Here is a 16487-nt window from a genome sequence, read left to right as displayed (position 1 = left end):
ACTATATCTCAGAGACTAAAAAATAATTTTTCCTATAAAATTTATAGTTAAACAAAGCTGTCTTATTACTTTAATACTGACGTCACTCAAATAAAAATCTAAGCAATACAGGCCTGCCTTGGGGTCATTATTATAATAAAATGTACCCTAAATTAATGTCGCACTTCATTAAATTACATTAATACCCTTACTTTTCCTTTACTCTCGCTTTGAAATCAAAAGCTTTACAAGTATTTTATTTAGAAAAAAATATACCATGAAAAATGGGCTATGATTTAAGTGAACGTACACCACAGCATCAATTAGTGACCACCATCCAACGGTCTGATCCACTCAGCAGTATCAATTATGATGGAGAGCAAATTTTGTATATCATGATGGCCACTTTAGAAGAAACACCGTTATTTAGCGAAAATATTTACTTCTTCGTTTTTTTGTTAAAAATACATTAAAAGTATCTTTTAAATTTTAAAAAAATTACTAATTAATTTATTAATTTTAATTAGTAAATATGAAGAAAAGGCTGAAATACTATTACAATAAATAAATTAATTAATATTTTTTAAAAATATTAAAAATATTTAATATATTTTTAAAATTGGGAGATTAATTATTAATTAATTAGTTGAGATACAATAAAAAGTATAAAGGACCCATGCAATCATTTTGGCCAAATCTTGCTGTCCAGTCCGACAATCAAAGGGACCCACAGCACTCCCCACTCTTGTCTTCACCTAATTTTACATGCCACGTGGAAGGTCATCTCAAGTCAAAACGTTGCCCACTTTGGGGGAGGACTGAGGAGAACCAGTCGTTGACGCCGTTGTATGACGTTTTGACTGTGTTTAAAACGGTTTGATTGGATTATGTATAATTTTGAATTTTAAAAGTTAAATCTTTATTAATTTAAAAAAAAATAAAAATTTGGAATTAATCTTCGATTTAATTATCTATTTTATCAAGTCGGTGGGCTAATCTAGTTCTATTCTAAAATATTAATTTTCAAGATGGAAATTTCCTTTCAAATTATTTTATATTAATTGGATTTAAATTTTAAATTTTAGATAATTCTAAAGATTTGATTAAAAAAAAAAAGAAGATAATTCTAAAGATAACTGCACAGCAATAAATTATAAATTCTTTTATTAAAATATAAATTGCATAAAATAAAGTCTGAAATTAATATATATATATAATTGTTGGCCATATATACAACATGTCATTAACGGGCGTCTATGAGACTATGACTAGAAAATAGTTGTTATCTTAAGTTGTTATAACATTTTAGAATTAGAAAAATTAAGAATTTCGCGATTTTGAGTGAATGAAAAAATTGAAAATAATTTAGGTATTTATTTGATTGAAGCTAGAATATGGAACCATTACCTTCAGCTGTGAGTTTAATTCGATTTGGAAGAGGTCGTTCGCAAAGAATAAGTCGAATTGAAGATGATAATATATTGGTGAAATGCTACTATCATGTTTCTCTAAAAATGTGTACAACATAGAAGAATACCAATGCTGGATGTAGATTCTACTGCTACTCAAAATTTCATGTGAGTTACTTTATGTATTATATTATTGGATCTAGTTGAATGGATAAAAGGTTTCCTTCTTACTTTCTTAATTTTTTTATGTTTATAAAAATATTGGTTCGAATGCAGATTTCAGAGGGTGTAGATACTTTGAATGAATAGTCTCAAGAGCTTAAATTTAGGCAAATAATTTAATTAACGAACTGTTCTTTTAAAATAAAAAGTTTGAAGTTGAGGTAACGGAGCTGAAAAAGATGTACAAGGCCTACTGTATCGTTAATGAAATAGAAGCTTTAAATGAAGATGTGAATGAATAGAAGTTTCAAGTAAAAATGTGAAAAAGATAAAAGAAGACGTATTGAATAAGAATAAATATGAGAAACTATATCTGTTAATGCTTAAATTTGTTAGCATTATTTATAACAGAAAAAATTATGGATAATATACAAAGTATATTATTTGAAATTAAAGGATGGTCGATGTTCATAAGAATTTATACGGTTGTTATTGATATATTTATTGAAAAATTTAATTTATTGGAAAATTTAATTTTATTATAAGTGGTCTATACCGTTGTTATTAACACGTGTACTGAAAAATCTAATTTTGTTATAAGTGGTGTAATGTATTTTATTAAACTGAACAGATAATGAAAAAAATATAAATAAATAAAAGAAATTTAAATATAAATAAACAGATAAAGGTCTATTGCATTCCAGAATTTTTGACATAAACGTGGTTTATCTTTCCGTCAATTTTGTAATTTATATTTATTCAAAAATTCATTTGTATTTTTAAAAATTTTAAAAATTTAAATGAAATTTTATATATAGTTCAGGAGTTAAATAGTATCTCATGTCTAACTATTACATATTTTAATAATTATTAATTATTTTAACAGTGATTAATCAAAAGTTAAAATGAGTAATTATTTATATTTTACCCTTTTAAGCTTTAAATATTAGTGTTTTAATTAGATAAAGTTACTAATCTCTACTTTTAAAAATAAGCTGGAGACTATAACAAAAATCGTATTAAATATTTATATTTATATATTTTAATTATTTTTATATAAATTTAAATTTAAATATTTCATATAACGTATAATAGAGTAACTAGACTCATTTTCTTTTTTGTTTTTTTTGAAATAGATGATGCACTTTACACCAGGCTAAGTCTCGGAGTGCAACTAGACTCATTTTCTATTATTTAATTTTATTTTATTTTTTTTTATAAAAAACACAGTGACAGTAATTATTTTTATTATTATTATTTTGAAGGAGTCCATAAGCCAGAAGGCAAAACCGTTTTAAATTTGAAGGTGCATTCATCTCTCTGTCTCTCTCCATGTGTAGCAAAGAGATCATTTAATAAGACGCTCGTTCACTTCACACGAGAAGCTTGTTTCCTTCATCCGCCATTAATTTGTGGTTTCACTATTGGATCTGCTGTTCTTCATTCTTCACTAAAAACTCTTTAATTAATCTCTCTTCTCCTTCATCTTTCTCCTCATAATCTGCCATTCCCTTCATCCGTTGCCTGAGAACCCTTCGGAGGTATCATTTGTTCTTCATCTACATCTGTATCTCTCTCCAGCATTTCTCTATTTTCTTCCCAATTTTGAAGCCCTAAGGTCTTGTAATGCTCGTATTCTGATGATGGGTTGCTTGTATATAATGCTGATTGGTTAATTATGTGGGGTTTTTCAGGGATTAATAAGAAAATGCCACAAGAAACAAACTGTGGTTCAATTTTCACCTCTCCTTGCAAGAACTTGAGAGGATTAAAGACTTCCGTTTCCAATAATGAGGCTTCCTTTTCTGAAGAGATCATCAACGATTATGAACTGGCTCAAAGAAAAGCTGAAGAAGCAGGTATATAATACAGCTTCTTCAATGTTTATTGTTAAAACTAGGATACTTCCAACATCAAAATCCAGATAAATAAAAAAAAGGGAATTTTCCAGTAGGATCTTCCTCTAATATCTCATAAGTTTTAACGAACTTAAAATTATTTATCTATATTTTTAATTTTTAGGATTAATTTTAAATTTTTTGAGTGGGAAAATGAGAGTTAACTATTTTAGTCGAGGGGAAAAACAAAAGAGGAAAAGTGAATTTTGTTAAAGGCAATGAAAATCATGATGTTGCGGAGAATGCGGGTGATCCCGAAAGCTGAAAGCAATTTGAGATGTGAAAGTGGAAGTGGGCTCCCCTTGGGCTTGGAGAGGTGGGCCCAATACAAACCCTCTTTTATTTGTTCTAGCCTAAAGCAACTCTCAAATTTTTGCCAAAAATCGTTTGATTAATGTGGTTTTTTTAAAAAAAAAAAATTAAAGTTTTTAATTTTTCTTATTGATTTTCCATCTGAAAGAATATTTAACAATTAACTTTTATTTTTTTATCATATCAAACTGATGAACAAAAGTATTACCCCTCTTAAATACTTTAAAAACAAAAAAACATTTATTGAGATATTTTGGAATTATTATTAGAGTTATTATTTATAAATTTTTAAATATATTAATTAAATATTTAAAATAATTTGAAATTAAATTTGACTTTATCTATAAAATACTAAAATAATTTTTCAAAAGTGATATTTAATAATACTTCTTAACTTATAATATTGTTTTTTTATTCTGAATTGCAATATTAATGGAGATTGTAGATAATAAAACATGTTAATTTTGGAAAAACTAAAATTTTAAAGACAGAATGATTTATATATAAATAAAAGCATGATTTTGTATTTCAATCAAAAAAGAAATGGCATGATTGCATTGGAGATTTTCGTTGGAAAATTGATGATGACCAATTATAGCATTATTTATTGAAAACACTAAGAAATCGTTTCCATAGAATATATTCAGACGGCTTCCGTTTTTTCACCAACCGCACCTCAGCAATTTAGCATTGGTTGCTGAAATAACACCATCCTCTTTAGTCAAAGTGGGGTATGGTCCCTGTTTTTATAACCAGGACCATAAATGAAGGGTTTGGGTTGGTTAGAATAAACAACACCATCCTAGTCATTAATTGCAAATTTCCTTTTCAATTTAAGTCTTCCAGGTTCAAAAGATCAAAAAAAAAAAAAAAAAAAAAATATATATATATATATAACTTTTCCGCTAAATAAGTATTGAGATAACTAGTTTAGCATGTGAGATTTAGAGTTTCATTCCATATTTAGAGTAAATATATATTACGAACACTTTTAGCTCTTGACAGAATCTGGTGCGAATAAAATTTAATTTCAATCCAGTGAATTATAAATATCCTGATTTTATACTAAAAGAAAAGAAGAATTTCATCATAGACTTAATCTAGTTAATATTTTAGTTTTAAATTAAAATTTTGTAAAAATATAATTTAATTGATTTATTTATCGATTTTTCTTAAAAAATAAACTTAAAAATTTTCATTTTAAAATAATTCCGATTTTATAATAATTAATTTAAACTTACTTTATTACAAAATATCATTCTAAACAAAAGGAGGAAGAATAGGAGCTTTCACTTCTCATCAACCAAGGATAAATACATTGAAGAGTATCTTAAATTATTTATTCGAAATACTGGGGTAGTGAATAGTTAAAATCGTGAATAAATAAATCGTTAATAATTTGAGTATTATCTCGTGATAAAAAAGCTCAGAAATTCAATCTTTCCCTCCAAATAAATTGTGAATGTACAGAACAGAAAAAAAATGTCATTAATTTGCTATCCTAATAAAGTTTGAACAAAAATTAAAAAAGGTTTGAAGAGTTATTGCAGCAAGATTAATTTCCAAAAAAATGAAAAAGAAAAGGCAGAGAATTAAACTGCAACATCAATTTCCTTTGTGTGTCTCAGCTTCAAGGAGGTCTCAAGCAGCAGAATGGTTAAGGCAGATGGACCAAGGTGCATCAGCAACGCTGCCCAAAAATCCCTCTGAGGAAGAGTTCTGCCTTGCATTAAGAAATGGTCTCATTCTTTGCAATGTTCTCAACAAAGTCAATCCTGGTGCTGTCCTCAAGGTATTACGACTTTTTTTACCTCTGTATTTCTCAGTACACTTTGCATTTTGGATCTCTAATAAGCCATGCGTTAATTGTATAGGTGGTGGAAAATCCAATACTTGCAGTGCAGTCAACAGAAGGAGCAGCACAGTCTGCAATTCAGTATTTTGAAAACATGAGAAATTTTTTGGTGGCTGTTAAAGACATGAAGCTCTTGACTTTTGAAGCATCAGACTTGGAGAAGGTTACAAATATGCTTTTTTTTCACTTGCAATTATTAATAATGCAATAGTTTCACAAGGGCAATTCAAGTATTGCATTTGCTTGCGCTCACACGCACACACATATTCATATTAATAGCTCTAGGTGTTTCACATGTTTGATTTCTATTATGAGCGGAAGATGACAATATTTCTAAACTTTTTCTTGGTCTGCGTTTGTTTTTTTTGGGGACTGTAACTATTTGCACAGCTTTTGAATTTCACTTCCAATATACTTCTATACAGTTCTCTATTGTCTATATGACATTGGAAAGAGGTGGAATTTTATCTCTCACTTTCTTCACATTGATTAAAATGTGTATTTGTGGTTGTTATGATTAACATTTAAGGAAATTTGCTTAGTAAAACTAACTCTTTAGTCCCTCTTTTTCCAAAAACACATTAATAGTATTTGGCTTTTTAAAACCGTTAACTATTTAGTTTTTGACTTTTCAAAACTTTAACTATTTAATCCAGCCATTAGTAATATTTGAGATAACTAAAATGACATTTTCTATAATTTGTCCCTGTAATATTAAAACACAACTATTTAGTCCCTATCAATTTCAAAATTACAATTATTCAATTCTTCCAATTTTAGTGTCACAACTATTTAGTTCTTGTAACTTCAAAATTACAAAGTATTTAGTCCCTGCAATTAATAGGAGAGTCCAAACAGTTAACTCTTTAAAAAAAAAAATGGATTAAATAATATGTTTCTAAAAATAGAAAACCAATTTGTTAGTTCATTAAGACATAAGAATTCACTAGTAATTTTCTCTAACATTTATCAGATGATGTCTATGTTAGTTAAACCGTTCCTTGATTCTAAAACTTGGATACACAGGGAGGCTCATCAAGCAAGGTTGTGGATTGTATTCTGTGTCTGAAAGGATATTATGAGTGGAAGCAGGCTGGGGGACTTGGGGTATGGAGATATGGAGGGCTTGTGAAGATTGTATCCTTGCCAAAGGAGTCTCCATCTTCCTTGGTTGGCAGTGAAAGTGCTGATGAGTCAGTTGATGGATCTGAATGTTCACAATATGAACAACTATTAGATTTTCTCCATCTTTCTAATGAAGTTTCAATGGAAGAATCAAAAATTGCCAATGCTTTGGCTTTTCTTTTTGATCACTTTGGACTTGGTCTTCTACAAGCTTACCTTAGAGAGAGCAATGGGATTGAAGAGCTGCCTTTGAATGCAATGGTAGGTAAGGCCCGTTCAAATTTAATTTGCACATATTCTGTTTGTGCTGACTTCCATTTTCAAGGCAGGAAAACTTTGAGTTTTGCAGTGTAGATTGGTAAGTTACATGAAGTGGGTGCAATGAGTAAGGAATCTTATATGATTATATGGGTGAAATTTCAGGTGATAGATGCTTTACTCAGTAAGGTAGTTAAAGATTTCTCAGCATTGCTTGTTTCTCAAGGCACACAGGTACTTCTTCCGAATATCCTTGTTTATTTTCTCTGGTTTGGGGTAAATTGCTTCCACAGCACAATGTTTCGATAAGTCAAAAGTTCTGCACTTTCCTTAATGCATTAAATTAGTGTAATGCACTCCTACAACTACTTGCAGCTTGGCCTATTTCTGAAGAAAATACTTAAGGGTGACATTGGTTTCCTATCGAAGTCTGAATTTATAGAAGCCATCTCACAATATCTTAGACAAAGAACTAAAATGGTATCAAGTGATTTCTCCAAATTTTGTGTCTGTGGTGGCAAACAAGAAGCTGTTTGTCATACTGTTAGTCACCCTTTTGTTCAGACAGAGCAAACTGATCTTCATCAGAAGCAGCTTGAGGTTTGAATTAAGCTCATTGCAAGTGTACTTTTTCTTTTCAACAATGGTTTATTACATTGTTTATTTAGTATTTAATTCTTAGTATAGCAAGTTTGATAATGTTATTACTGTTTTTTTAGGAGCTAAGAATGTATTATAAACTGACAAGACGAGAAGTAAAACATATGCAAGCAGATTGGAAAGAAGAACTCAGTAGGCTTGGTGAGAATATTATATATTTTTTCTTTTGGCAAGAATTGTTTCTGGCCTACAAAACAACTTATAATCTTTTTTTCCTTTTTTTCTTGGTCAGAGCACCATATCAAGGGTCTTGAAGTTGCATCCACCTGTTACCACCAAGTTTTGGAGGAAAATCGTCAACTTTACAATCAAGTCCAAGACCTAAAAGGTAAACATTTTGTAGTCTGTATTGCTGTTTAACTACTGCAGTTTGAGAAGTTGGTAACATTTGTTTCTCAATAGGAACGATCAGGGTCTATTGTAGAGTGAGGCCCTTCTTATCAGCGCAATCAAATGTACAGTCAACTGTAGATTACATCGGAGAAAATGGTAATATCATGATTGTCAATCCTCTTAAGCATGGCAAAGATGCAAGAAGGATATTTTCTTTCAACAAAGTGTTTGGAACAAGTGTGACACAAGGTATGAACTCTCTCTGGCAGTAGAAAATTTTAAAATTCAGCTAGAAACATCAGGTGACAGTGGTGATAATGTTCTCAAGTTTTTTTTTCCTATAAAGGACATTTTCCTTTAAAGAATATTGCAGTTATTCTAGCAGAGATATTCTTCTTTTTCTAACTTATATAGTGAATTCAAAGAAGGGCCTATGAACTGATTTCTAGTCTGAAAATTAAGGATATCCTCGTTATCTTCAATGCAAATGAAATTTGCAATCATATTTATGTAATAGTTATTCTTTTTTTCTTTCTTTTTTTTTTCTTCATTATTCTATAACATTCATGTAATCTGTAACCTCGTAGACTTTCATTTTTATGCATCAACTAGCTTTCTCTAACAAGGGTCACTTTCATTTTTCTGTTGCAGAGCAAATATATATTGATACTCAACCATTGGTCAGATCTGTCCTAGATGGTTATAATGTTTGTATCTTTGCATATGGGCAAACTGGATCAGGGAAGACATATACAATGGTATACCAATGATATTTCTTCTTAGCAACTAGTTGTAGACCTAGTCTTGCATATCGACTACTTGGGGGCTTAAAAAGTTAGCTATAGCTTCTAATAGATTTCACCATAACATGTAATTTCATTTTCTAATTTTGCCAGAGCGGTCCTGATTTGACCAGTGAGGAAACATGGGGTGTGAACTACCGAGCTCTTCGCGACTTGTTTCAGATTACAAAGGCAAGAGCAGATTTCATGAAGTATGAAGTTGGAGTTCAAATGATTGAAATATATAATGAACAAGTGAGAGACCTATTAGTTAGTGATGGATCAAGCAGAAGATATCCTACGAAAAATGCACCTTTTATAACTTGTTTGCAGTTAAAAAATTTTGATTACATTTCAGCTAAATGGACTTGATTTGCCTTAATGACATGTACATTAGATATACGTAACAATTCTCAATTAAATGGACTTAATGTACCTGATGCAAGTTGGATTCCAGTTTCAAGTACTCAAGATGTCCTTGATGTGATGGTGATTGGTCAGAGAAATCGCGCAGTCGGTGCAACTGCTCTAAATGAACGAAGTAGTCGTTCACATAGGTAGATTATTGAGTAACTATAATTTTTCATTATAATGGTATTCTTTCTTTCAAGAAATGCTCAGTAATGATTATTGTGTAAACTGCAGTGTTTTGACAGTTCATGTTCATGGAAAAGAGTTAGTTTCTGGTTCCATCCTTAGGGGTTGCCTTCATTTAGTGGATTTGGCAGGAAGTGAAAGAGTAGATAAATCTGAAGCTGTAGGTGAGAGATTGAGAGAAGCTCAACATATTAATCGATCTCTTTCTGCACTTGGAGATGTGATCTCTGCTCTTGCACAGAAGAGCGCGCATGTTCCGTATAGAAACAGCAAGCTTACACAAGTCTTGCAGGATTCTTTAGGTGCCCGTCTAGTTACAATATGATTTTTTTTTCCTCTCAAAGTTTTTTCTCTCTTCTTAACTTTTCCTTTAATGTTTAGGTGGACAAGCTAAAACATTGATGTTTGTGCACATAAACCCTGAAGTTAATGCTATTGGGGAGACAATTAGCACTCTCAAATTTGCAGAGAGAGTCGCTTCTATAGAACTTGGGGCAGCTCGATCAAACAAAGAATCTGGCGAAATTCGAGAACTTAAAGAAGAGGTTATTTCTGTTGGCATGTGCTTACAATCTTGTTCTTAACTTAATGATATTGAAAACAATTTTTGTTGATTATTTTTGTACAGATTTCAAATCTTAAAGAGATGTTGGAAAGGAAGGAAGCTGAGCTAGAACAAGTAAAAGTGGGAAATACTAGAACCACAGCAGAATCTCAAAGAGCAAGACCTGTTTCTCCATTCTATATGCCAAGATATGGTGCAAATGCCAACTTAAAAACTGAAACTTGCCGACGAGAAAATGATGAAGTTAGAAGTTCTGAGGTAAAAGATAAAATTTGACTGGACCAAGGGATATTCTTTGCTCTATTCTTTTAAGTTTTCAGGCATTTAATTCAGTGTTGGATTTTATTTGCAGCCAAGAAGTTGTTCTTCAGGTAAGCAACGGAGGTCAAGATTTCCTTCAGCACTCACAGACAAGGAAACTGCAGGGCCAAAGATTGCTTCTGCAGTTGAAGAGAGTCTATCAAGCTCTGCAAAGCTGAGGACATCACCATCTCCTCCTGTTAGGAGGTCAATCTCCACAGATAGAGGATCTCTCATTAGGGGCAGGACCAAAGCTGAGATATTTGACAATCAACCAGTTGCAAAAGTACCCTTTCCAGCTAGAGTACCTGTCAGTAAATCTATTGTTGCAATGCCAGTAATCACATCAACTGATAACAGCTCAAAGGTTCCATATATAAGTCCACAAGAAGCATCTAAGCAGAATAACATCTCTGATACATTGTTTAACCTCCAAAAGATTAGCTCCAGGAAAGTATTCCCAGAACACGAAGAGGAGCAGTTTAGGCAAGCTCTTAATATAAGACAAGGTGGCATTAGAAAAAACAAAAATGAAAGTAAAGTTAAGGCAAAACATCAATTACCTGCAAAGATTCAGAAGTCCGATATGCTTTCTGACATGGATGCTATTGAAAAGAATGAGGAGCCAAGAAAGAGCGACTTTTCAGAGCCGGAAAATGATCATTTGCTTCCTGAATCTCCAGTACTGGGTGCTTTGAAGTTGAAGAAGCTTCAAAAGAGCTTCTCAAGGAACTCTCAAAATCTTGAACCAAGGTATGATTAAATCTTCCTTCTTTGAATCCTTAATGAAGAGAAATTCTTTGTTATTTCCTTTGCATATTTAACTAATAATCTCCATATGCAGAGGAGTTGTGCATGCTGTGGAGCCCTTATTGGCTGGGAAGCTTGAAAACAAGCTTCCAAATAATGCAATTCGGAATGCCAAGGAAGTTGGCAACACATCTACTCCTGAATTCAGGAGGAGTCGATCTACCCCTAGAGGGAAGTTTTTGATTTTACCTTGAGAATTAATAATTATATATACACAGCCATTGATATTTTAAAATTTTGTATAGTGACTGGTCTTGTTTGCTTTCTGGTTGCAAAGCTCGTTCAGAGGAGTTCGAGGATGTTAGTAAGGAAACTGCCCTTTTGTGTACACAAAGGGAAATCTTTCTTGTGATATGTGTGTTTAATTTATCTGTATTTCCTATAGAGCATTACACAGGATACTGACATTTTGTTTCCATATTGGATCTATGAAATGCTATAGCATTTATTATAAGCAGCCATCATGTTATAAACATTTGAATTTGAGGATTGTTTCAGTATGTTGTGAAATTATATATAAACTCATAACATACAAAAATTATAAATTTATTTAAGTTAAAGAATGGGCCAATCTAAATAATATGTTAAGGCATATTCTCACACCTTTTCACAAAAGATACTTGGTAGGGCAAAAAGAAGACTTTTTCCAGCTCTTTCTTGATCCTCTTTCTTCTTCCTCTCCTCTCTTTTTTGCAACTTTTTATGAGAGAAACTTTCACTCTAAGAATTTTAGATTTGACTTGAGTATTGGAGAGTGTTCGCTAGGGCATCTCGATAGACCTTGTGTTACATCCCATAATTTGGCACTTGTTTGGGACCTTGCAGCACTTGGTTTGAACTCTATCAAAACAAGTCAAACGAGGTACGTCACATGCATAAACCAAAAGCATCTACTAGCTTCACATAGCTAAAATGCTTGTAAGACGATAAGTATTTAAGCACAGCAACACAACATCGCAATCATATCAATCAAGCTTAGAGATTTAATAGATGTACTATTATTTTATTTTAAGAGCAAAATAGTCATTGCACAATCACAACAATAATCTTTATACTATTTATAAATAGAAGGGACGATTTACGAGGAGTGGAGACGCAGTATAGGGACATATAAGCCTATGATGTCCAGTTGGACTCAAACCTCGTTAGTGGTCAACTAGTCACTCACCATCTACAGAGTCTTAGGAACAAAATGATATGTAACATGAGCATCAATATGTCTCAGAATAAATATATAAAAAAGGGATTATAAAGTATCGACTCAATTTTTAACTTCGTATTATTTTATACTAATTTTTTATAATATTATTTTTCAAAAATCTTATTATTAAAAAATTACAGTTTTGGTCTCTGAAGCCTCTCGGCCTTGACCAGTGTTGTTAAAGGCGACGGAAGGTGCTAGGCGAGGCGAGACGCCTCCAGTTAAGGCGAGCACCTCATATGGTGAGACGCCAGGCTCAGGAGATGCCTCCTTTTTTCTGCTTCAACAATGAGAAGAAAAAGAGAAAAAAAGAGTGCAAAATCTTTGAAAAGAAGAAGAAGAAGAGGAAGGAGATCTCGATAGGAGAGAAAATAGTTGAATAATATTTAAAAGTTACTTTTTCTTCTTGGAAGAATAAAAGACAGAATGTTTTGACTTTTTCTTCTCTTTTTTGCTTTTGCCTTGCTTTATATAATAAATTATCTAGGTATTAGAAATATGAAAATAAAATATGAATATTGAAAATATTAATCTATAATAAATATTATAAATATTAAGAAATTAATATTTAGTTAAATAAACTATTGTTGATGGTATATTATACCTATATGTACATGTATATTTAAACTATATAAAAAATTTTTGGCTTTCTCGCCTTTTTCAAAAAGGCATCGCCTTATTTAAAAAGGCGTTTTGAAAAAGGCGTCGCCTTGCCTCTTACCTCTCGCCTAAGGCGATAAGAGCCTCTATCAACTTAGGTCGCCTCTTGCTTTGATAACACTGGCTCTGACATTGCCCCGCTTAAACTTTTCGACTGAGCATGATGAAAATCTTCAATCTTCGGCTTAGATGCTTGATTCTGTCTTCCAACTTTGATGGACTTCTATAAGGATCATTCTTGACACAATGGTCTTCAATCTTCAAAATTTTTGGTCTTGCCAAAATTTGTCTTATTGATTGAGTTTCTGAAGCTTCAATCTTCTGCAAATGTGATTGGAGATTGGTATTCAGTCTTCTATACGAGCTCACTAAGGTGATGTACCTTTGCTTCATGCTATTGTCTACTACTTTTGAGTGATTAATCATTCTTCAACATCTGAGCTCACTAAGGTGATGTACCTTTGCTTCATGCTATTTTCTACTACTTTTGAGTGATTAATCATTCTTCAACATCTCCCTTGATGGCTAGTACTCCCCTCTCAACACGTTGTTGCTCCAAGTTATGTGGCTTCGACTTACACTCGCTTCCTCCTTCACGTGTTTCCTTGTTCCATCTCCATAGGCTCTGGTCCCCTTCTGCTCTTTTACTTCAATTTCTCTATCCCATCATAAGGCTCTCATAAAACTCACATGACAAGTAAGATATTGAAGGTGATTAATCTACGACAAACTTGAAAGAAACCCATCAGTAGCAAGGTTATACCAAAATAACTAATAAGGCAAATTGTACTAGAAGCAAATAGGACACTCTATTAATTCAACCGTAGAAGTTTGCTGAAGTATACTCCTTAGTTATGCCATCAGTTTCACTGCATTTACTTTCTAATGGTGAGAAAACACTTTATAATAAAAGAAAAAAAATGAATATAGAACCAAAACGATAACATTCATAATTTACATGCTATTATCAAATAGTTCTCAAAAGGAAATCATAACAATAATAAATGATAACTAACTCATCCATCCACTTATTCCTACTAGTACTCATCTTACAGCCTTGAGAGTTGTTATTTTGTGGAAGGTGCTCAAGATAATCTCACTTCAGAACCTTACTCCTAGGACTTCTCCTTATGGGAATATTGCATGTTTCTTCCCCATCATCACAAGACAATTTGCAATGGGAATAGGAATCACTCGTGCGACTCGAAGAAACTATATTCCAATTACCACTTCAAAGTCATAAAAAGGAGTTACTGTGAAGTCCATCACTCCCTTCCATAAACCTAGCTGATAAGATACATCGGACGCCACTTCCACCATGTCCAAAAACTTGGAATTGATTGCCTTTACCTTCCCAACATCTTTCTACACCATCAACTTCAACCTTGTCGCTAAGGTATCTACCATAAAGTTGTCAGTAGCTCTTGTATCCACCAAGGCTTTTATTTCTTCTCCATTAATCTATATGTCTATGCATATCAACCCTTTCTCCATTGTGGGCCCCATATATTGCTTTTTAAAGGCCCCATTAAAGCACAAAGCTCCTATCTCGGGTAGATCCTCGATTCAGGCATTAGATTCTCCTGTTCCTACATAGTCCTCATCTCCTTGAATCACCCTCAAGACATTTAGGGCCTTTTTATGTGGACATTCTACAAAATGATATAGCTTGTTACATAAGAAACACTTTATAGGATTATGTTGGACCATTGGGTTGTTATTTGAGACACTCCGTGTTCCCTTAATGTTCTGACTCTTCCCAAGATTACGTGACTAGTATGTGTTTGTCCCATTGGCACGTAGATCACTTTGATCCACTCCCCCACTTAGTGCCTTGGTTCACTTGTTCGGGCGACTACCCTAATTGACCAAGGAGTTGAACTTCCTCTTGAACTCATTGCCAGTAAAGTCATCCATACTTTTTATCGCGCTATGGCTGCATTGACATCTTTCACTTGCTGCCTCATTAACTCATTTCGAGCCTAGGGTTTCAACCCTTTCATAAAGTTATGAAACTTATCATCCTTGTCTAAGTTTTTATGTTCAACATCAGTGCTAAGAACTCCTTTATATAATCTCGAATCGAACCCCTTTTCTATAACTCCCCTAGTTTCCATCGAGCATTCAGAGACACATGCTCAGGGTAGAATTGAACCTTCAATTCCTTCTTAAAGGTATCCTAAGAATCAATCACACTTTGTTCGCCTTTTATATCTTCAACTCTATTCCTCCACCACAGCTTCACATCGTCAACTAGGTATAAGGATACAATATTTAACTTTTCTTTCTCAGAATTACGTTTTGTAGAATTAAAGAATAACTCTATATCAAGGAGGAAGTTTCTACCTCTTTAGCATCTCGAACCCCTCCAAAAGCCTTTGGCACTGGAACTTTAGGCGCAGACAACTCATAGGCTTTTAGTATTGGCTTACTGGTGACTCTCATTAACACCTTCACTTCACTCTTTAATAGCTGCAACTCGCTACGAATGTCATTAATTGACTCTTTGACCCCATCTTTGAACCCATCATCAATTCCTGCAAGCTTTAAAGAATAAATCTATATCAAGGAGGAAGTTCTCTACCTCTTTAGCATCTCGAACCCCTCCAGAAGCCTTTGGCTCTGAAACTTTAGGATCAGACAACTTATAGGCTTTTAGTATCGACTTGCTGATGATTCTCATTAATACCTTCACTTCACTCTTTAATAGTTGCAACTCGCTATGAATGTCATTAACTGACTCTTTGACCCCATCTTTGAACTCAACTGCAGTTCCTGTAAGATTGTCATGAGAAGTCGTAAAGGACTTAAATAATCCATGATCTCTCCCATATGAGAGGCCACTGCCTCCAGTTCAACAACTCTGCTTTCCAAGTTACTTAATCGGGCATCGCGAGAACGTTTGGTAAGTAGGATTTTGGGTGGCCTCAAGCTCTATGAAACACCCTCACCTCTATTCCTCTTGAAAAGGTTTTGGATGGCCTCAGGCTCTCTTGGCACATCCTCATCTCCATTTCTCTTAATAGGATTTTGGGTGGCCTTATACTCTTTATGCTCACCTTCACCCCCAAAGAACTTGGCTACCACAGCCAAAAGGTACTCTTTTTTCACTTCCAAGTATGCATTTTTCTTCTCTGGCACCTCAATTCACTTATCTCGTTGCTCAAAAGCAAGGGACATCTCTTCTTAGGTTGGGCACTCATTCACCCAATCAAACAACTCCTCAACCCTTTTTTCTAGGGAATCAAATCATGTAATTCTTTCATTTCTTTATACTGCTCACAGATCTTTCTCGGTCTAATACCAACTGTCACGGGCCTGTATTTTGACACTTGTTCGGGATTGTGCAACACTTGGCTTGAACTCTATCAAGACAAGTCAGCCGAGGTATTTACACGTTACTTGCATAAACCTAAAGCATCTATTAGCTTCACATAGCTAAAATGCTTGTAAGTCGATAAGTAATTAAGTACAACAACACAACACCACAATCATATCAGTCAAGCTTAGAGATTTAATGAATGCACTACTTATTTTATTCCAGGGGCAAAATAGTAATTACACAATCACAACAATGATTC

At 33.1% G+C, this 16487-nt stretch overlaps 1 protein-coding gene across 1 annotated transcript; it reads left to right on the top strand.

The window, feature by feature from the left end:
• The first annotated feature begins 2830 nt into the window (after positions 1 to 2830).
• Positions 2831 to 11501, top strand: LOC110619499 (kinesin-like protein KIN-14F). The gene is made up of 18 exons (XM_021763004.2): positions 2831 to 3091; positions 3245 to 3409; positions 5389 to 5552; positions 5635 to 5778; positions 6642 to 7001; positions 7164 to 7232; positions 7374 to 7598; positions 7718 to 7799; positions 7891 to 7986; positions 8061 to 8240; positions 8643 to 8749; positions 8888 to 9066; positions 9166 to 9330; positions 9419 to 9672; positions 9752 to 9915; positions 9999 to 10193; positions 10288 to 10988; positions 11080 to 11501. The coding sequence occupies exons 2-18, from the start codon at positions 3259 to 3261 to the stop codon at positions 11237 to 11239; spliced, it is 3396 nt and encodes a 1131-aa protein (XP_021618696.2). The 5' UTR covers positions 2831 to 3091; positions 3245 to 3258; the 3' UTR covers positions 11240 to 11501.
• The last annotated feature ends 4986 nt before the right edge of the window (positions 11502 to 16487 follow it).

Source organism: Manihot esculenta, chromosome 1, assembly GCF_001659605.2.
Source record: "Manihot esculenta cultivar AM560-2 chromosome 1, M.esculenta_v8, whole genome shotgun sequence".
Taxonomy (NCBI): Eukaryota; Viridiplantae; Streptophyta; class Magnoliopsida; order Malpighiales; family Euphorbiaceae; genus Manihot; species Manihot esculenta.
The sequence above is the reverse complement of the archived record's forward strand: the minus strand, read 5'-3'. Positions and strand labels throughout refer to the sequence as shown.